This window comes from Elephantulus edwardii, unplaced genomic scaffold, assembly GCF_000299155.1.
Source record: "Elephantulus edwardii isolate Elephantulus edwardi_28Jun2011 unplaced genomic scaffold, EleEdw1.0 scaffold00003, whole genome shotgun sequence".
Classification (NCBI taxonomy): Eukaryota; Metazoa; Chordata; class Mammalia; order Macroscelidea; family Macroscelididae; genus Elephantulus; species Elephantulus edwardii.
Window position 1 is genome coordinate 38,852,734 of NW_006399753.1, and position 23,571 is coordinate 38,876,304.

Sequence of the window (23,571 nt, forward strand, 5' to 3'; positions counted from 1 at the left end):
AGTTAATTAAGCCAAAGCTCCCTGCTGGCACAGTAATTAAGTACTTGGCTGCTAACAGAAAGATTAGTGAGTCCATAGGAGATAAGACTTGGTGCTCCACTAACATAGAGATTTCATCCTAAACCACTTGGCAGAGTAATTCTACTCTGTCCTAGAGGGTAGCTAGGAGTTGAAATGCACTTGAAGGCATATAACGATTAAGTTTATAATTCACTACAGTTGTGATATGTGTCACAAAGGAGAAATCTAGAGAAATATAAGAAGGATCCCAGATGGTGCAATGGTTTAAGTGTCCAGTTGCTAACCAAAAGGTTGGCAGTTCAATGACCCCCTTATCTGCTAACAGCCATTCTGAAGGATAAATGTATGGCAGCTCACTTCCATAAAGACATATACCTTCCTTACAAACTCTAAGGGACAGTTTTATTCTGAGTTGGAATTGACTCAATGATGACAAATAAGAAGATCATGAAGGAGTCATTGGATGGCACAAATGGTTAATGCACTTAGCTGTTAACTCAAAGACTGGGGCTACAAATCTACTCCAAGGCATTTCAGAAGAAATCCTTGATGATCTAATTTCTACAAGTCAGCCATTGACAATCATATGGAGAAAGGTTCAAATCTGAGACATGTGGTGTCACCTTTAGTCAGAATTGACTCAACCACAACTGATGTACTAGATTTAGGAACATAAAACAGTCTTGATACAGGGTGGGAGTCCTCAAAAAGAAAATTTTTAAAATTGAGACCTGGAAGATAAAATGGTGGTGAAGAATCAGCTTGGTGAAATGAGGTTACCAAAGGAAGAACAGTTTAAAGCCTTTGACTTAAGTTCTGTGAGATGACTTGGAAGATGATGTGGAAGACCTAGCAACTAGCAGGTGGTCTATCATAAACTTGGGGCTCCATGGACTTCTACTGAATAAATTCAAATAGTGGAGGTCCCCATTTATGCTGCAAAAAGGTTAAAGGTGGGAGGGAAAGAACAATGCTCATATGACATATTGGTTGAAGAAACTACAATAGCTCAAGTTGGGTACATTGAATGTTTTTCTGTCTATGTTAATCATATTTTCTAATATAAAAGAAAGTAACTTTGTGGACCAAAAGAACTGGATAGACACTTGACCTTAATGATGAAGATGATGCCACTACTATTGAATTTCCAAAGAGTTTCCTGATCCTAAGTGGAGGCAATGTTGGTGATGAAGAGATATTTACCATACAGTCATGCATAATCTTGTTCCAGTCTTCTCCTGTGACAATGCGGAACAGGACGGTGATGGCTTTGCCAGCTGAAGAAAAATTTGCATGTCTAATTTGAAACAAAAAAATAAGAACAGAAGGTAAACTGTATGACTTATGTAATAATATGGGTTTTTGCTATAAGTTCGGTTTCTAAGTTATTACTTTACTCCATACCTTTATTGTGATAAGTATATCTATAACAAACCAATGGCCATTTCAATAGTTTTTCTAATTAATGTGTAATTCAGTGATATTGATTGCTTTATCATTTTTGTACGATCATATGACTTATTGTTTCTAAATTTTCTCATAACCCTCAAAAATTTAGATTCTCAACAATGATTTTATTACTAAAAATATTTCATAAATGAGTAGGAAGATAAATGTACACTAACCTGTTAATGTTCTCTCCATATTTTACGGTACCAAATAAAACAACTCCAGCAAAAGCATAACATAACAAGAGCAGGAACATTCCTACAATGATAAAGAAGCTTTTGTACATGCTGACTACCACCGTCAGGAGCAGCATCTTTAATGTTACCTGTATGAAAGGGGAAGATGGAGAGAGACAGAGAGGGAGGGGATGGCAGGGAGAAAGACACAGAGAATATTTTACTTAAGGAAGATTTGGGAAGTATATAATATTTCAATAGGTGGGCACAAAAATTGCTCTTAAGGATAGTACACAAAAATTGCTTCCTGTTAGATATTAAATAAAAATATAATTCAAAGATAATTCAGTATAAAGATATTCCATTCGCCCACCAAAATGTTCATTCTCGTCAGCCAAATCAATGAAAGTAACATTCTGCTGTTTTAATAATCCCTTTTCACTTCTCTTGCTTGCTAATTCTCTAGGACAAGGGTTCTACATTTTTGGCCTGTAGCAAATAGACTTAGTCTTCCATAAACAGAATTTCGTATGAAGAACACCTAAATAATCATAATATCAGAATGCCAATGCTAGATATTATTAAATGCTAAATACACTGCTTATATGCTACTTTGAATTGTTAATAACAGAGAAACTCCAAGAATTTTTAAAAAATGTGGAGTTCATGCATAGACACTAAGAAAGAATGTAAAGCAATCTAAAACCATGCAGAGATTAATATTCATTGAAAGTTATTTTTTTAAACTAAGCTACTTGACTGCATTAAAGATAAAGATCAATAAAAATAAAGATGCATTGTGAATTGATTCAGTCTCATAAGGGCAAGTAGAGCATAAGATCATGATTGTAAAAGCAGATGACTAGTAAAATGTGCATGGGATGTAAGGGAGGAGGAGTGGAAGCAGAGGAGTGAGGAAGGAGGAGGCTAAATCACAGGGTCTCACAATTTGGTGAGGAGAAGGAGGGGGTAGAGAAATGGGAAGGATCTGTGGGGATCTGAAAAGATGGGGTAATGGTAGTCATAGTTCAATAGTGATTAATTTTATAAGACACAATGTATTGTATAATTGTATGAAACACAATGTGAATGAATGCAAGTGTGAAACATAGTGTATACTGATTTTTTATGCAATTCAATATAAAATAAAAATTCAAAAAAATAAAGACGTATTAAGGAAAACCATTGGTTTTTGCTTTCATGGCTGCTATGTCTTCTTTATTTGATGATTGAATTCACTTAGCTAATGTGAAGAATAAACAAAACAGTTAGATAGTAGAGAGCAGAAATGGCTAATCTTGACTTTTGATATCTAAGCATTCATTGCCCACAGCCCTGACTGACACAGAATGAGCAATTAATTACTTTTATTTCCCTTACTATCACTTTTGATATGTTCTTCACTATATACTTACATGCTTTCCACAGATAGAGAAAAATCTGAAGACAATCACACATGCGCCCATCATGTATGTGTATGCATTCTGAAACGTAAACAGATGACGGTCTCTCATAATTTGCACATAGGCTTTTACTACAGTTCCATTTCTCATCTTAAGTCTTCTGTGAACTCTACTGAATAATTAGCTTAATAAAACGTGAAAAATACCTATTATAAATGTATCGGGAAAAGGTGCTGAAAAGGTCACCGCCAAAATCCATGAATAAATATTAGCTATAAAATCAAATCTTAAATGAAACTTTGGTTCTGTTTTGCTCAGCTGAGCTCCAAATTTCACAATTTATTTTACTTAAAATAGTGGCCAGCTCTTCTGAGGACAGAATGAGGAAAACACAGAGTGGCAGTGCAATATAAAGAAGCAAAGGGAAAGATCAAAGAGATGTAGGAATCCTGTCAAAGAGGGGTCTGGCAATGGGAAAGAGGGCCAGATGTCAAATTTCTTCACTTTAAAGATCTTTGGAAACCTCTGAAGGTCAGTTGGTTATTTAGACATTATTACAGGCTGATTTCAGAGAACTCTCGCTGGTCAAACAGTCAGTTTTCTCCAACTGTCTTACTACCAGCAAGAGATGACTATGCATCTTATGACAAAGAAAGCTTCTGCCTCAGTTGAGAAGCTAAGATCCCACTGGTGGTAACTGAAATAACAGTGTTGACATTAATCTGATGCCAAAGCATGATTATTCTCTAAGAGGCTTGCTTTGCCAAGTGACAACAGTCACAGATGGGACCCAGGGAAGGGGGTCCACTGAGCTCCTTGGTGAGATACAAGGAAGTGAGTGTGTCTGCAAAGGAGCAACCTTGAATGTGAACAAGGCCAGAACCTTCCTTCACAATAGTTGAGAGAAAAAAGAGCCTCCTATCAAGACCAGAGGTTCTCGGAGAACAAAATAGCGAGGAAGAACAGGCAAACCAGAGTTTAAGAGCTAAGACTTCCTCTCTGTGGACATCTGAAACAAGAACCCTCTCCTAGTTTTTGGGGAAGAGTCAGTGAGCTTGTGGGTACATTTTGTCTGGAGGAAGACACATAGGGATCTTTCTGTTCCTTCTTTTCACATTCACTCAAGACACATTACAGATGCCTTTTCCCTTTACGTTTTAGAAGTAATGATAGCATGGCTCCCACAATCCTTAATCTAGCACTAGATCTTGTAAAGTGGAATGCCTTCCTATGTATCTAAAACAATTTAATCATGCTATCCTTGCCTCTACTCCAATTATACAAGCTTTCCTCTAGCCCCTGTACTCTTTCATCATAGGAGTAGATGCCTGAAAATGTCCTGGTATCCTGTAGATTGAACTCAAGTATTACTTCTTAAGAATGTCTTACTAGACCTCTCTGAATGAGTCACGTCCCACTGTTATGCATTTAATTGTGTTTCTCAAAATGATGTATTCAAGTCCTAATCCCTTTACCAGTGACTGTGGTTGTGTTTGGATATAGTGTGTTTCTTTGGAAATGTGCACAATTAAGTTAATGAGGTCATATTAAGAATAAGGTGGCTACAGTGTTTTTGTCTTACAAAAAAGGAGGACAGTTTGGGGGCACTAAAGAAACAGCAAAAATAAAATACAGTCTTATGGTACATTCTTGGTATAAGTTCTAGATCTCTAGGGTAAGTTAATGTTTTTATTCAGTTCTTATGATTACATCTCTAGGTTTTTGGTGCAGGAATTTTTCTTTACCTATATTCTAGAGGATAGGGTAACATATTGTTTAATAGCTTATAATACCATGCAAGATCTTTTTTTAAGTACAGCAGATATTGTAGGACTTTTTCCTGCTGTATGCAAGGCAGTTATGCATTGGAGCCTATTTGACAGCAGCTACCACCTCACCACAAAAATACATTTCAAGGAACCTCAATAAAAAGCTTAGAAGGCAAAACCTACTTGTTTCATGTACATACTAGTAACTTTAGATGTTTATCTGCTGGCCGCTAACAGTAACTAAGGGCAAATAGGACAATTTCAAAGGAAACAGAAAGTCTAGCAGACTACGAGGCAGCATGAACAGATCACAAATCTCCTGCATTTCACTATGGGTAGACCAGACAAAATGGACTGCTTAACTTGAACAAATGTTCTTTTTTCAAATATTGCGCCAATGTCTGCATGTAGTAAAATTTCAAGAGCCAATCAAGACCACCACACTTTTCAAATGAAATGCATGTTACATGCAGAATCACTTTGTTCTTGAATATGTAGGTGTTTCAATTTAGTGTGTTTATTTTTTTACACTGACAAAAGGGAGTCTGAAAATTCTTTCATTGCCTTGATAATTGTCATTTATTTTAGCCTCTTCAGATTTTCACCTCTCCAAAAAATGAGGTTGGTGTGGAGCTATTGCTGTTTGTAAAGTTCTCTTGCTGTTTGTACATTTCTGAAGATCGGTGCTGGTGACATTTCTTGTTTTCATTTTTGGTAGATTCAATGGAAGAACATTATAAAAGTTTCCTTTTTTGGCTAACTTCTTTCTCAGTAATTTGTCTTTGTTTTTAATTCATTTCTCCATCCATAGCTTTTCTCGATGTTCTTGATTCTTATTATATAGCTTCACTGCAGGATTTCACGACTTTGAAAATGGAGCGTCCCAGTCTTTGAAAAGTTCTTCATATACCATCTCAAATGACATGAAATTACACTTCAAAAATCTTCACCAAAAAGGTAGTTGTTCATTATTTCAGCAGCTATCTTGGCAACATCATCAGACTCAAACTCCACAAAGGCATAATCTTTGCTATTTCCAATCTTTTGACTTCTGGACAATGTCAAATTGAGAGAAATATGACATGAGTTGGGTTCAGAATGTCCTGACCATTCCAGGAATAAGCTTTTCTTTCTGGGTCACATGCTGGCAGATCTGTGCAACCTGCTTCTGAAATCTGGCCTGCTCCTGTGGGTTCAATGACAGGAGAGATTTACCAGGGCCAGGAAACGCCACCCTGTCAAAACCACCAAGGCCCATGCAGATGTCCCAGAAAGTCAGGGCCAAGAAAGATTTTATGTTATTATCAAATAAAGAAGTTTTTTCTTTTGTCTTTTTCCCACCCAAAGTTTCCTACTGGGATGGATGGGGAGGGGAGATTGAAGGTTCTGTTGTTGTCATGAAATGGTGTTCCTATTTCAAATTCAAACTCGAACTCATTTCTGCTGAATCAGGACTGACTCATAGGTGAGCCTCAAGCAGGTTTTCATAGAGGAGGCGATTGCCTACATTTCTATTGTGGATTGATCCGCTGATTTGCAATGCCAGTGAAATGTGATTTTGGGGTTAGTGCAACTATGTGTGTGGACTCTGCTCCTAGAGCGCCATTTAGAGATATTACTAAATGAAGTTATATTAAGAATCACAAGAATGGAGCTTCTTTGAGGTTTGATGTTCTAGGTCACAAAGCTAGGTTTTTGTATGTTGCATGAAAAATAGGAGAGAACAGAAAAACAGCATCATAGGAGGAAGATGTCATATGAAGATGTATCTGGAAGCCAAGGAATGTCAAAATTATATGGGATCATCAAAAGGTGAAAAAGACAAAGAAGGATCTCTCCTACAGGTAACAGAGACCATGACCAAGCACATACTTTGAATTCTTGACCTCTATCATTGTAACATCTGTTCTTCAAAACTGCTCACCTTGTGGTATATTTTTGGAAGCTGCACTAGAAACTAAGATATCCACTAATTTATGTTAGAACAGAATCATCTATTTCTTCTTCATCTCCTTCATTCCAGTCATAATTTTGTTTCTTTGTAATCAATAAATGTTTCCTTAGTTTTCCAGGCTATGAGAGTCAAGAGGGTATTTGCTGATTTTCCATTATGGTCTTTTGAATTCTTGCTACAGTGCTTTGTGATCATTAGTGATCAAGACTATTGGTTGGTTGACAATATGGAACACAATAACATCACTCAGGCTAAGCACAGCTTTTGAAATTGAATGTAACTGTTTCAAGGACATTCAGTATGTTCATGAGTGTAACATCTTTCTATTAAAGTGTGCCTTTTCCATTGTATGCCTTCATGGGTACCTAGGAAGACATCCCTATCACAGCCTGGTGGCAGATGAGTCACCTGAGGTGTTGACAGGCCAGGAATAGATTTTTGTAGGCACCTAAGAAGGCAGCCCTACCACAACCCAGTGGTGTTGTGCCTTCAGGCCTTCTGCCAATCACCAGCAACAAAGACCTATCTGAGCCACTTTCTGGAACAAATATCCACATCCAAGACCCCATCCTGCTGCCACCATGGACCTCAGTTGGGGCCATAAAAGTGTGCTCTGCACCATGATATTTATATGCCTGATTGTCTTTACAGTTTGCTATTAGAGATATATTTTAGTTTGTTATATTGAGGATTGATTTGCATGCTACTACAAAGGGTTCAGAGCTGCTATGTACAGGGTCATGATGGGTGGCAGGTGACTTGACAGCACATAACTACAACAACAACAACTATATTATTTGGTTTTTATTTAAGCCTCTTGTTTAGAACCAACAAGACCCTGTGGAAGGCCTTTGTATTTAAAAGTTGGTTGTTATTATATACTGGAGGAACATTCTTCTAAGTGGTACAATATTCCTCTGTCAATTTTCTGTACTGAGGTAATCTGGTGTTGCTCTGATGCTGAAGCTTGTGCAATTGGGGTGTCAAATGCCATAACGGTTACCCATAGTGGACAGTGTTTGGTGAAACTCCCAGTTTAAGATAGATTTAGAAGGAGGAGTGGCATCCACTTCCTAAACATGCCTCTGGAAACTCTCTGAACTTTGAGAAATGATGATAGTTATAGAAAGGCTTCAGTTCTTTTGTTTATAAGGTCACTAAGAGTTGGGCTTGACCCAACAACAATCAACAGCAACAACAATTACTTTATACCTGGGTATATGCATCAGAGAGTTGGACAATGACTAGGAAGGATAGAAGGAGAATTGATGCCTTTGAGCTGTGGTGCTGGAGAAAAGTATTGAATGTACCATGGACTGCCAAGAAAACAAACAGATTCAACCTGGAGAGGGTTAAACCAGGCTGCTCCTTGGAGGCAAGGATTCTGGGGCTTCATCTGACATACTTTGGACATGTTGTAAGGAGAGACAGGCTCTTGGAGAGGGACATCATGCTTGGGAGGGTGGAGGGACGGTGCAAGAAGGGAAGACCCTCTATTAGGTGGATTGATTCAGTGACTGGGGTAATTGGGATGGGAGTGTCAGAGGCAGTGCGATTGGCACAGGATAGAGCAGGGTTTAGGGCTGTTGTACATAGGGTCGCTATGAGTCGCTAGCAACTTGACACATAACAACAACAACAACATATAAATGTTTACTTGCTTATGATTTGTCCTTATTAGTACATCACCTGTTTGTCAGTCCACTGTACTGGTGTAACCTGTGGGTTGCAGTGGTGCTGGAAGCTTTGTTACCAGTGTATCAAATGCAAGAAGGGTCACCCATGGTGGACAGATTGTTGCAGAGTCCCTAGATCAAGACACACTAAGAAGCAGGACTGGCCATTCAATTCTGAAATAAAAGACCTTAAATACACTCTAAAAACAACAGAGAAGCATGAGTAGCTACAGTATATATAGAGCTCAGATGGAAAGTCACTTAACTATAAGAAAAAAAGTCTGCAAATAACGATTAATAATTGGAACATGGAATGTATCAATACAAGAAAATGAAAAGTTGTAAAAAATGAAATGGAACACATGAAAATTTACACTCTTGGCGTTGTTATTGCTGTTGATTGAATCAAGCACAACTCATAGTGACCCTATAAACAAAAAATCTGAAGCCTGGTCAATCCTGCACCATCTTTATACTTCCTGATACACAAGGGCTCATTGTAGCAGTCACCATGTCAATCTACCTGGCTGAGGGTCTTTCTCTCCTTTGCTGACCCTTCACCCTTCCAGTGTCATTTCCTTCTCCAAGGAAAAGCCCTGCCTAGAAACATGCCCAAAGTATGAGAGGCAAAGTGATTTACAGCCTCTGAAAATCCACTGGAAGGTCAGCTATGGGTCAGTTCCGATTCAACAGCACATAGCAACAACAACAAAAATCTAAAAATACAATGTTGTGAGTAGTAGAATACTATCCCTCATACATACAAGGAGGACTTATTAATACGACTATTATTCAAATATATTCACCAACAGCTAATGCTAAAAAGGGGGAAATTGAGAATATGGCATGTGGCCAGGAGGGATCAGTACTTGGAGAAGAATATCCCGCTTGGAAAACTGGAGGGACAATACAGGTGAGGAAGACCCTGAATGAGATGGATTGACACAGTAACTGAAGCAGTTGTGTTGGAGACAGTGAGATTAGCGCAGGATAGGACAGAGTTCAGATATGTTGTGCACAGGGTCACTCTGAGTCACGGGCAACTCAATGGCACATAACAACAACCAACTTTTGCAGTATAAAATTAATCAAACATACAATCAAGATGCATTGATGATTACTGATGACTAGAATACAAAAGCCAGAAACAGTAAGTTTAGTAGTAGTTAGAAATAAGTTAGAGTAGTAGTCAGAAAGTATGGAGTTGGTGACAGAAATCAAGCTGGGAAGTGAAAAACTGAATTTTGTACATTCAAATACTTAATCATACAAAATACCTTTTGAAAGAAATACAAAAGTTATCTTTAAACATGGATCTTACTTAACAGACTGCATGAGAATCAGACTGACTACATCTCTGGAAAGAATGAAGGGAGAAGCTCAATATTAGCAGTCAGAACTAGGCCAGGTGCTGATTGTGGAAGAGACTATCAATTTACTCCTGTGTCAGCTGAAATTGAAACTGAAGAAGATAAAAACAAATCCAGAAAAACCAAAATATGAACTTGAGTCAATCCCATCTGAATTAATAAATCGACTTAAAACAGGCTGGAAGCATTAATTACCAATGATAGAAGACCAAAGGAGTTGTGAGTTGAAATCAAGGATATCATCTATAAAGAGAGCAAAAGGTCAGCACAAAACCAGAAGAGAGCGAAGAAACCAAGATGGATGTCAGAAACTATGAAAATTGCAGTAGAGCATTAACAATCCAAAGCAAAGGGATGCGATACTCAAATAAAAGAGCTGAACAGAAGATGTCAAAATACAGCACAAAAAGACAAAACAATGAAATGTGCAAAGAGAGTCAGAACAAAACGGAAGAACTCATTTGGTATTTTCAAACTGTAGGAATGGGAAAACAAAACCTCAAATTGTAATACTGAAAGATGCTACGGGCAAAATCTTGAATGGTACAGGAAGTATCAGAAGAAAATGTAAGGAACACAGAGGCTTACTATACCAAAAATAACCGGTCAACACTTAAAAATTTCAGGAAGTACTGTATGAACAAGAACCGATGATAACAAAGAAAAGTTCAAACTGCACTGAAGATATGGGAAACAAAATAAGGCACCAGAAATAGATGGGATGCTGATTAACATGCTTTAACTGACAGATGCAACCCTGGATGTGCTCACCAGTTTATGCTAGAAAATTTGGAGGACAGTTGTCTGGCAGACTGACTGGAAGAGATACATATTTGTTATTATTCCCAAGAAAGGTGACCCAACTGAGTGTGGAAATTATTGAGCAACATCATGAATATCACATGCAAACAAAATATTGCTGAAGACCATAAAAAAGTGGCTAGAACAATACATCAATCACAAACTGCCAGAGGTTCAAGCTAGGTTTAGAAGAGGCTGTGATAGCAGGGATGTTACTGCTGATGTGAGTTGGATACTGGTTAAAAGTAGAGGAATACCAAAAGAATGCCTGTTTATTTCTTATTGATGATGCAAAAGCATTTGACTCTGGATCACAGCAAATTGCTTTGGGTAAGTCCACTGTCAGGGACCTTTCCAAAATACTGAAGAGCAATGATGTCAGTTTGAAGAGTAAGGTGTAACTGATTTGAGCTATGATTTTTTTTCAATCACTTGCTATACATCTGAGAGCTGAGCAATGAATAAAGATGACAGAAGGAAAAATGGATGCCTTTGAGTTGTGGTGTTGAAGAAGAGTACTGAATGGACTGCCATGGACTGCCAAAAGAATGATCTTGGTGGGAAAAGTGCAGGCAGAGTGAACTTTGGAGGCAGGGAAGGTGAAGTTTTGTCTCTCATACTCTGGACATGTAACTAGGGGAGGCTATTCCTTGGGACATCATGCATGGAAAGGGGGGGAGGTCAGCAGAGAAATTGATATAGTGACTGCAGCAATGGGCTCAATTATGTCAGAGATGATGAGGAAAGGACAGGATACAGGTTTGTTGTTCATAGGGTCATACTCAACTTGATGGTACCTAATAAGAATAATATGTGACTTCTATCTTTTCTGGTCTGCTTCTATCATTAAAGTGTTGTTAGAAATTAGAAGAGAATAAATAAGAACAAGTAAAATTGATAAATATCTGATTACTTTCTGTTGGGATCATGGAAGACTTACTGAAAAAGGTTATTTATAAAAATTCCTTATTGAGGCTATGTTATCTTTACAGTTAGGAAAAAAAATCACACTCAAGTCCTTACTTGATTTGTCTCAGATCTATATGAAATAAATGAGTTATAAAATGATGTTGTTGTTGTTGTTGTTGTTATGTGTCATCTAGTCACTTGTGACTCATGGTGACCCTACGTACAACAGCTTTGAACCCTGCTCTATCTTGAGCCAATTTCATTGTCTCCAATACACTTACTCCTATTACCCTGGGCACTGAGCCAATCTATCTTATCTAGTATCTTCTTCTCTCGTGCTGTTCCTCTATGCTTACAAGCATGATGTCTTTCTCTAAGGACGAGTCCCTCCTGGGCTCATGTCTAAAGTATGAGAGACAGAGCTTCAAAATCCTGGATTCCAAGGAGCAACCTGGTCTCACCCTCTCCAGGACAGACCTGTTTGTTCTCTTAGTAGTCTATGGTATGTTCAATATTCTTCTCCAGCACCACAACTCAAAGGCATAAATTCTTGTATCATCGTTAGTTCATTGTCCAGCTCTTTGATGCAGAATTGTGAAGACCATGGCCTAGATCATGCACACCTTAGTATATAGACTGACATTATTGCTGGTAAGCACTTTGGATAGGTCCCTGATAACAGGTTTTCTCAGTGCAATTTGTCTTTTGATTTCTTGGCTGTCGGTACCAAGAGTGTAGGTTGTACAGCCAAGCAAGATGAATCTGTTAACAATCTCAATCTCTTCTTCATCTATCATGATGTTGGTAATTGGCCCACTGGTGAGAATCTTTGTTTTTTTATGTTAAGATTTAATTCATATTGAAGACTACAGTCCTTGACCTTCTGCAGCAAATGCCTCAGGTCCTCCTCAGTTTCAGCAAGCAAGTTTATGTCATCTGCATAATGCAGGCTGTTGATGAGTCTTCCTCCAATCATGATGCCACATTCTTCTCTATAAAGTCCAGCCTCTCAGAGAATCTGTTATGCATATTGCTTAATAAGATATAGAGATAGGAGGCATTCCTGGTGTATACCTTTCTTGATTTTGAACCATGGGGTGTTTCTTTGCTCTATTCTGACAACTGCCTCCACAATCAAGTGTTCTGGGATTCCCATTCCTCTCAAGGTTAGCCATATCTTGTTGTGATTCACATGATCAAATGTCTTTTATAATGTCCTTAGTGGCATAGCCTCTTCTAAACTCACCCTTCACATCTGGCAGTTCTCCATTGATGTGCTGTTCCAGTAGTTTTTGGATAAGCTTCAGCATGGTCTAGCTTGCATGTGATATCAACGATATTGCTCAATAATCTACACTCTGTTGAGTCATCTTTTTTTTTTTTATGGGAATAAACAAGGATCTCTTCCAGTCAGTTGGTCAGGTAGTTGTCTTCCACTCCTCTTGGCACAATGTGTGAGCGTGTGCAGGCCAGCATCAGTTTGTTGAAATATGTCAGTTGGCATGCCATCAATTCTTGGGGCCTTCTTCCCTGCCCAGTTCCTTCAGAACAACTTCATCACCATTGACTCTTGATCATATATTGTTTCATGAAATTCTTCTGTGTCAGCTAATTCTTTTTATAGTAACTCTTTGTACCCCTTCTATCTTCTTTTGATGCCTTAGGGGTCATTCAACATTATTTTCACAACATCCTTGAGTATTGCAGCTTGAGGCTTGAATTTGTTCTTCAGTTCCTTCAGCTTAAGAAATGCTGAGCAAAATTCATCCCTTTGATTTTCCAACTCCAGCTCTTTCTGTATATCATGATGACACTTTGCTTTGTCTTCTTGTAGTATCCTTTGAAATCTCTTGTTCAGCTCCCTAACTTCTTTATTTCTTCCCTTTGCTTTGGCTTCACAGTATTTCAAGTGCTATGTTCAGAGTCTCTTCTGACAGCCATCTTGGTCTTTTCCTCATTCTCTGTCTTTGTAATTACCTTTTGCATTCTTCCTGGATGATATTTTTGAGATCCTGCCACAGCTCATATTGTCTTCATTCTAGTTTTCCACCCCTCAAACCAGTTTCTGAGTTAGTGTTTAAAATCAGAAGGGATAGGCTCAAGGTCAAATTTTGATTCTTGTGGATTTAATTTGCTTTTCTTAGCTTTAGTTTGAACTTGCATATGAGTATTAAATGATATATTCCATAATCAGCACCTGGCCCAGTTTTCACAGCTGATCTTGAACTTCTCCAATGATTTTTCCCACAGCTATAATCAATTTGTGTGACTTTCATAGAGAGGACATAAGTCTTTATGTGTCTAATGAAAGTAAGTAAGGAAGAAGGGTCAATGAAGACAAATATCTTGATCAAGGCTAGAAAAGGGCATCATCTTGACTAGGACACAGGTCTTTGAGGTCTCTATTCCCCAACCTGGTTATCATTAACAACATACTGCTATTGGGCTCTTGAAATGTGGCAAGGCCAAATTATGATGTGCTGGATATATAATAAACACTCAGTCTAAGATTCCAGCCCAACAGCTCAACTTATTGTCATAGAGTAGAAATCAATATATAGATGACCCTCCAGTGAGTTTTCAGAGACTGTAAATTACACAGGAGGATATTGCCTACGGTTTTCCCATGGAGCAGCTGGTAATTTTGAACTGTTTATCTTTGAGTCAACAGTAGAATTCTTTACCTATTAAACCACCAGTTCTCTCTAGCCTAAGATCTAGTAATTTTTTAAAAAGTGAACTACCTTATTAACAATTGTTAGAAGAGATTGAGGTTGTTAACAATTTCAGCATGCTTGGGTCCACAACCAACAATTTTGGTACTACCAGTCAGGAAATCAAAAGATGAATTAATTGCATTGGGAAAAGTCTGCTGTTAGCAACTTCTCCAGAGTGACATAGTTACTGGGGTAACAAGGGTAGGTGTGTCAAGAGACAGTGATATTGGTTCAGGATAAGCAGAGTTTAGAGCTATTATACATAGGGTTGCTAGGAGTTGTAGTCAACTTGACAGCAAATAACAACAACAACAACATATTGATCAAATGTAGAAAAGATCTTTTGCTGTTGTTATTGGTGCATTGAGTTGATTCTGACTCATAGCAACGTTGTAGGGCAGAGTAGAATGGCCCTATATGGTTTTCAAGGCTGTAAATATTTACTGAAGCAGACTTCCTTCTCCTTTGAAGAGTGGTAGGTAGATTCCAATATCTCAATTTTTTTTTGGTTAGCAATAGAATGCTTAATAATAATTGTACTACTAGAACTCGTTTTCTTCCAAAACCAGACAAAATCCACTATTATGAAATCAGTTCCAACTAATGATGTTTATATGTACAACTGAGACAGAACCAATTTATAGTTGATCCTACAGAGGATTTTCAGAGGTAATAAAATCTCATGGGATGAGATTGCCCATATTATTAAATTCATGCCATTTGAAGAAATTTTAAAATGTGGCTCATAGAAAATACTAATTTACATCATTTCAAGTCAAGTACACCAATAGCTGTAGAATTTGAACTGGGCCTTAGACCAAATGGAGTGTAGGGAAACTGAGAAAACAAGTATATGGATAATGAATGGTGTTCTCTAGCAAAATAAAGATAGATTTCTAGTGGGAAATAAGGCAGGAAAAGTGGTTGATTGTCACACATGAAATATTGGTCATAATGTAGTGGAATGGGTGCAACATTCTGAAGTTTCTGACTAGCTTGTGCGAATTTAGATGGCTTCTGTAAACTCTATGTCTTCCTCTTTCTTGTTTTTATCCCTTTGTAAAAATCAGGGATTAAGCTAGAAAACTTTTAAGGTCCTTCTCTTTCACCTTCTACCCACTTGTAATGTTGACAGGGACCAGGTTTTGCATGAAGAGTGTAGGGGACTTCACACAGGTACTTGTGACTAAAGGCCCCTAGAGCCAAAGCTGTGTTTGAGGGAAGTTAACTCAGCCCCAGGGAGTAGAGTGACAGAGAGGAATGAGCCTGAGAAGAGGAATACCAGACAGGAGTATAATGAACTGAAACCATGACTGAAAATAAAATCTACTTGTCTGCTTACCAAGAGGGCAAAGTGAAGTACTACCCATACAACACCAAGTGACGTCACCAGAAGATCATATCGATTTCTTCTGCTTTGCCAAAACCCAGCGGGGGACATGGCTATGATCTTCATTGTCACCTGGAAAGGGTCCGGGGATAAGTGATTAGATAAGTGATTAGAGGCTAAATGTTATGTGTACTAAAATTTAGTAACTTGCAGTATATTATAAGAATGAGAAAGCCAAAATTACCAAGATAATACAAGTTTTGTTTTGTTTTTTAAGCTAAGTAGATTAAATCTATATTCCTTACCCTCTTTCCTCCTTGTTTTATGATTAGTCCTGATAGCAAAACATTTTTCTTCCTCAAGTAAGAAACGATAGATTTTGAGGAACATCAATCAGTACAGGGTGAATATAAAAATCTATTTGCATTTCAAAGAAGATTACATTGGGAAGAAATATTATATGATCCATATGTTAAAGTAATCTTAGCTGAGGAAAGTGCTGACATCCCCAAGCCAGCCTACTTTGCCATCACATTGCAATTTGAGTTCCTGAATTACAGTGACTTGCACAGTTCACTTTAAATTTTTGAACTCACACAACTAGACAGGCCAATGTTCAGGCATAATAAGCAACAGTACCATTTCAGCAGTTGGGAAGACCTGAATTATAAAGTGAACTTTTGGTTCAAATTAAGGAAAACATCCTGAAAAGGAAATGTCCACAGAACATGCAGGCCCAAAGAAAAAAGGCTTCAAAGGCGATAGAACACAGAGCCGAAAGTAAGTGCCATCAAAGGAGGACACCGTTTTACTGTGAAATGGTGCACAGCATCCCCGAGAGCCGGCAGACTCATTGCTGTACCTCCAGAACAAAGATGAAGGTAAAAACCACCGACATTGTTGCCAAAGGAACCGTCACAGGGTCCTCCACGTCCCACTGCAACAGAAAACAAGACACAGGGTTTTGCTGGCATCCATCAAACACACACAGAATTTTCTCCGCATTTTCTTACTTGAACAAGGCTGAGAGCTTTAATTTTTCTATTGAGTTACATAGACTGTAAATGAACATGGCAGTTTGCAATATTCTTTACTGTACCAGTGAATAAAAAAATTCCTTCCCAGAGCCTTAGGATGAAACAAAGTACCTTGACAGACAGCAACACTGACTGGGCCAGAACAAGTAATGCAATTGTCCTCTTGAAAAATGGGTGCTGGGTTATATCATACATTTTAGCTCTGAAACCATCATTATCTGTAAAAGCAAAGTTTTAGGCAGGGATGTTTGAGACATAGGTCACATTTACTTTCTTGTCTTTCATTTTAAAACTTATTACATTTCCCCATACACCCCAACACATTCAATCTATTGGGATGTGTTTTGCAAAAATGGCTGGCTCTGAATATTTAACACAGTGCATAATGCTGATTGTATTAGAAAGAGAACCGCATCATTTAATTTCTGTCAGTTTAATACACTTCACTCGTATTTTTAAAAGGCAAGCACAAATATATTTTATTTAAAAATTCATTTCTTTTTTCATTAAGGCTTATCCAGAGAGCACTGGAGCACAGCCTTTGGGTGACTGGTTTTAATAGCCTTATGGAGAGGCCTGTAGTTTGCAGCCTGTTTCTGTATTAACTTATGCACAACCTCCTAGTGGTCTCACGATTATTATTTTAATTTAAATCTTAGACTCCTGGGGAATCATGAACCCTAGTGCCCAACATGAATAAAATCAGAACATCTTTGATACCCGGGCGAGGTGGGAGATGAAGAGGTTGTGCAATCTTCAGTCTACTCTTCAGATCTTCCCATCTTCTCTGATCTACAGTCAGCAAAGCCGTCCCCTTAATAAACAAAAGACAGCAGAAAAAGGCCTTTTGTCAGTCCTCGATGCCAAGATCCTTCCAAACGGGGTGGTGAGACAAACAGGACTAATTTGGGCTTTAAAAAGAAAGGGAGTCTACAGATAAGGTGTTTAGATAAACATGGTCAGAATTCTTAGATCTGATATTGAGAGGAGTTCTGAGAATATTTTCAGAGAGGTTCCAGCAGTCTTCCATTTTATGTCTTTGTGGAGGTATAATCATCAGGTCTGGAGAAATGTAAAAGAAAAGAAGTTTTCCTATATGATTAAATTTTCAAAAAGAGATACCAACTCTAACAGTGGTTAGTTTCATTCATTTTTATAATGGAAAATGCTGCCGCAAAATTATAGCTTGTCAATGCTGTATCTAGTTAGGGGTGTTTTATATTTCTTTTTAAGAAAATCATTCTAATATGTGCAATGGCAAAATTATTTTTAAGTGGCACGAAGCTAGAGAATTCATATCTTGAAAACATTAATGATATAATAACGGCCAAAAATGTAAGGCACTCGACAGTAGAGTACTTGATTGAGTAAAATATAATGTATAATGTTATGTTACATCATATAACACCAATACAAGTAAATTTTAGAAAGTGGAAAGGTTTTTCAGCCTCAATAACTTTTTAAAGAAGTGAAGGTCTTCTATTAGCTTTTTCAAATTCAATGGGAAAATTAATCCTGATTTTTGTCACTTTTAAAAAGCATAACAAAAACCAGTGTTTTATCCTACTACAAAAATAATGAGTTCATTATACACAATTTTGAAAATGGTGATGAGTAGGACAAATTAAAAATCCTAAATAATTTGCCAAGCTTAAGTGGCAAGAAACTAAGTAACCCTGGAACATGGTTCAAGGCCACCAGCTGCTCCCCTGGAGAAGGATGGGCAATCTCCTCCTGTGTGATTAACAGCCTCTGAAAACCCACCAGACGGTCAACTGTAGGTCAGTTCTGACTCTAGGATACACAACAACAACAAATCATTTATAAACCTCCTTCTAAGGTTAAATGTTGATATCTAGCTTTCTGACTTTTATTTTTTTCCTTTTCTGGCCTTTTTATCATACACATAAATAGAAGTCATCTTGTGCCTGCTTCTTATAACATATTGTTGTTGTTGTGTACCAGAGTCGGAACCAACCCACAGCTGATCCTCCAGTGAGTTTTCAGAGGCAATTAATTGCACAAGAGTGGACTATTTTCCCCATTTAAAATCTCTAATATTTTTCTATATATGACTTTAAAATATACTTAAACATTAATTTTTATGATTAGAGATTTGATGCTATTTGAACAGTTAGATTGTTTTTATACTCTGTTGTTAAAGATTATGCTACAATAAATAAGCTTGATTTTCACACCTGCATAATTATTCTTGTTAGCAGCACTGGGCACCAGAATGCATCTGGTTATGTTCCCACAGAAGTGGGTAAACAAGCCTCTTTATCTGCTGCCCTGAGTGCTATTATCTTTAAAGTATCTTTGATAAGGTGGCAAATGTGCATTGTCATTACACAATTGCTTTCACCCCACCCCTTGATCTATTAGGAAAGTCTGTTTAAACAATTTAGAATTGGTCAGTATGCAAAAAGGATGAATTGTTAAAAATTCAATAGTATTTATGCTGTAACTGCAGTGTATGGAACACTGCAGCATTCTTGACAATGATGTTGAACCAACATTATATAATATTATCAACAAACCTTTATAAAAAGTATCCTGCTGTTGGTTTTCTGGGTAGTTGGAGAAGGTTATTGGGCTAACCTGGTGGTGTACCTTAACACACTGGGTTGCTAACCAAAAGGTGAATGGTTCAAATTCACCAACCATCTCACAGGATAATGATGGACAGTTTCTTAGAAACCTGATGAAGGCTTGCTTTGAATCAGAATTGGCTTGACAGCCTAGTTTAGTTTTTGGGTTGTGTTTTGTTTGTTGGTTTGTTTTTTGTTTGTTTGTTTTTTGTTTTTCAGTATAGGGATACAGAGCTATAGGAATCCCTGGGTGGTATAAGTTGTTAACACATTCAGCTACTAACAGAAAGTTTGGAAGTTTGAATCTACTTCAAAGGTGCCTTGAGCAAAAGGTCTGATGATCTCTGAATTCTGAAAATTCAGTCATTGAAAAAACCCCATGGTGGTATGGTCTACTCTGATACACAGGAGTCACCATGAATCAAAATCCACCTGGGGACAATTGCTGCTGCTATTAGTGCTACAGGATCTCTGGAAATTACCGAGACTATGCACTGCTTAGAAATCCTAAAGCCAGGGAGTATTCTTTTGTTTTGCTGTTTTGAATGATTAGTAGAATTACAGAAATAAGAGCAAACATAGTATCTTGTAGGATCAATTCTCATCTGGTGAATTTTTAAAAAATACCTATGCCTGTCATTCAATCCAGACCAAAATTCAGAGTTTGTGAGCAAGGGCCAAGGGAATAAACATTTTTTAAAAAAATTATGGGTTTGGTGCAAAGGTACGTAGAAAAACTGGTTTCCATTTGAAGTTTTTACACATAGTGTTCAGTGACATCATTCACATTTGTAGCACTGTGTCAACCACTGTTATTATTTCTAGTTTAGTTGCTCCATTTTTTAACAGTTGTCTGATGATTTTATAAAAAGTAGTCATGGTATGGCATTGCTACTTTAGAAGTTAGAAAATATACATACTCAATGATATATAAGGCAAGATATTTAAATTTTTGAAGCATATTGACTTGACACATAACAACAACACAATTCTCTCATCACTGTTGAGTCAAGTGTGACTTACAGCTGACCCACCACTGGTTTTCTGAGGCTAAATCACATGAGAGGAGACAGCTCATCTTTTTCTGCTGGAGGGGATCTTGGATGGGAGCAACCAGGGAGGCACAAACTTTGGGTGAACAGCACAATACCTTCATGGACTATGCCACCAGAGCCAGGATGGCTAATATACTTAACATTAAAAAAACACCCCCCCCAAAATCTAAGAGAAGAAATAGAGACATGTATTCACCCCATCTCTGTTACATGTCCCAGCCACTAAATTGGCCAGTTCCTTACCTCTCCTCACCTTGCAACAATCCATTCTCTATACCGTAGTGAAAACAACCTGACTATGCTTTTTAGACTTGTAGGGCTTCCTTTGGGTGTGGAATAAAAACTAAACTTTGACCCACTGCATCCAATATGACCTACGCTCGGCCTAACTCTCTGACTTCACAAAATCATCGAACATAATAATATAATACCTCCAAACTGTCCACTCAGATTTAACAAATGCTAACAAGATAAATATCTGTTGACATCAGAACCTTGTCTGAAAGTGGAGAATAGTATTAAGATCTTTCCTTGTGTTTTACTGATTATGTAAAATGACTACGTGGATTGTAAAAAATGGTGGCTAACACTGTGAAGAATGAGGATCCCAGGACACTTAATTGTGTGAATGTAAAATTGATACACAGAAAAAGATGCAGTTGTCCTAACAGAACAAAAATGCTGTGTGCTCTAAATTCAGGAAAGACATGCAACAGGGCTCTATCCTTTCTCTATATGTATTAAATATCTTGGCTAAGCAAATCATTTGAGAAACTGGACTCTATTAAGAAGAATATGGTATCAGAATTGGAGGAAGACTCATCAACAGCTTGTCTTAGAGGATTTCATCTTTATTTCAGAAAGTTAAGACTTGAAGCACTTACTGCAGAAAATCAAAGACTGCATACAGACTTTAAAATGGGTTACATCTTAACATCAAGAAAACAAAATTCCTTATGTTATTGATAAGTAACACCATGGTAGATGTAGACAAGATGTAAATTGTCAATGATGTACAATCATTGTTGATCCACAATCAACACCCATGTTAACAGCTATCAGAAAAGCAAAAGATATGTTGCATTGGGAAAATCTGCTGTCAAGGGCTTCTACAAAGTACTGAAGAGCAAAGATAGCAATTTAAAAACTAAGGTATGCCTAATCTATGACATGATGTTTTCAATTGCTTCCTCTGCATCTGAAAGTTGGACAATGAAGAAAACTAAAGAAGAATTAATGACTTATAATTATGGTATTGTACTGAATTTCTCATTGACTGCTGTAAGAACAAATAAACCTGTCTTGAATGAAGTACAGCACAGTGCTTCTTAGAGGCAATGATGATGAAAGTTCATCTCATATACTTTAGGCACATTTTCAGGAGGCATAAGACCTTAGAAAAAGAAATCACACTGGGAAAGGAAAATGAAAGAGAGGAAAATCCTCAAAAAGATAGACTGACACAGTGTCTACAACAATGGTCTTGAGTAGGGCACAGATTGTAAGGATGGTCCAGGTCAAGGTTCAGATCTTTTATTCATAGGGTCACTATAAGTAGTAATTGACTCAATAGCTCCTAATAAAAACCAATACAAGCTTTCCCTTTGGTGACATTGTGGCAAAAAGCATGAGTGTAACTGAAATGACTGTAGTTTGAAACCCCTGGCCACTACAAGAAAGTTGACTTTCATAAAGATTTATAACCTCAGAAAGCCTATACTATCTATTCTGTCCTCACTATGATCTACATGGTTGGTTCAAGTCTGAACTGACTTAGTGGCAGAAAGCTGGTTGTATTATTATTATTATTATTATTATTATTCATTATTGTTATTAATTATTATTACTATTTCCACATATTTGTTTCAACTCTTTTTTTTAAAATAAAAATTTAAAGATACATTTACAACGATGTATCTCTATCCCAAATCCAACACTATTTTCTTCCCCAAAGCTAATTATTAACCTTCAAAGGTGCATCTTCTCCACCAATATTGTCAGGCTCTTGATACTTATTTATAAGAATGTATTTATTGTGCATTTTAAAAACCTGTGGGCTATCCAATATAGATTAAATAGTGCAATTTTTAAATAATTGAACAACATAATTTTAACTATTAAATATAATTTGCTTATTTTAACAGCCAGCATAGTCTAGTTCACACAGATACAAGTTAGTAATTTTTATTTTACTGATAGTACTAAATGCTAGAATAAATACATATGTTCCCACTCACAATAAACAGCTGTGAGAATTTTTCTACAGTCAATTTTTGGAAGCAGCATTAGTGGGAACTAGGAATGATCAGAGAAGGGCTCACTAACAAATTGCATTATGCAGAGGATACAACCTTGCCTGCTGAAAGTGAGGAGGACCTAAAATACTTGTTTCAGAAGCTCAAAACTACAACCGTCAATATGAATTACATCTCAACATCAAGAAAAAAAAATTCTCACCACTTGGTCCATAGGCAACCTTATGATAGATGGAGAAAAGTTGAAATTGTCATATTTCATCTTATTTGAAGCCACAATGAATATTTTTGGTACTAGCATCTAAGAAGTAATCAAAAGATGCATTGCATTGAGAAAGCCTACTATCAGGGACCTCTCCAAAGACCTGAAGGACAATGATGGCAGCTTAAAGACTAAAATGTGCCTGATTCAAGCCATGATCTTTTCAGTGACCTGCTATACAACTGAGAGCTGTACAATTAATAAGGATTACAAAAAAAATTGATGACTTTGAGTTGTGATGTTGGAGAAGAGTACTGATTATATCATGGAGTGCCAAAAGAACAAATAGATATGCCTTGAGGGAAAAAATGCAGCCAGAGCATTCCTTAGAGGCAAAGATGATGAAGCTTCATGTCTCATACTTCGGGACTGTTGCTAGAAAAGACTATTCCTTGGAAAGGCACATCATGCTTGGAAAGGTGGAAAGTCAGCAAAAGAGCAGAAGACTTTCAACCAGCTGGACCAACATAGTGACTTCAGCATTGGGCTCAAGTATGTCAGAGATGATGAGCATCGCACAGAATGGGACACAAGCTTAAGATCTGTTGTCTACTGGATTTGCCAAATTGCTACTCCAAAATCTTTCCTCCACTATACATTTTTTTCTATCTTCCTCTTTGTTCCCGACTTTTGCATTCCAGTCACCCATTATTATCAATGCATCTTGGTTGCATGTTCGATCAATCTCCGATTGTAAAAGTTGGTAAAAATCTTCTATGTCCTCTTCCTTGGCTCTGGTTGTTGGTGCATATATTTGAATGATAGTGGTATTCACTGGACTTCCTTGTATGCGTAT

General features: G+C 37.4%; 1 protein-coding gene and 1 pseudogene across 1 annotated transcript in view; both read right to left on the bottom strand.

Annotated features, from left to right (window-relative positions):
- The window catches only part of NALCN (sodium leak channel, non-selective), a 600,265-nt gene that overhangs the window by 18,926 nt on the left and 557,768 nt on the right, over positions 1–23,571 (bottom strand). The window contains exons 31-37 of the mRNA XM_006879390.1: positions 17,333–17,426; positions 16,724–16,830; positions 16,438–16,512; positions 15,588–15,707; positions 3,062–3,130; positions 1,647–1,795; positions 1,225–1,318 (exon numbers count right to left, since the gene is read on the bottom strand). Coding sequence (XP_006879452.1) covers positions 1,225–1,318; positions 1,647–1,795; positions 3,062–3,130; positions 15,588–15,707; positions 16,438–16,512; positions 16,724–16,830; positions 17,333–17,426 — 708 coding nt within the window. The remainder of the gene's footprint in view (positions 1–1,224; positions 1,319–1,646; positions 1,796–3,061; positions 3,131–15,587; positions 15,708–16,437; positions 16,513–16,723; positions 16,831–17,332; positions 17,427–23,571) is intronic.
- On the bottom strand, positions 5,420–6,076 carry LOC102866649 (annotated as a pseudogene).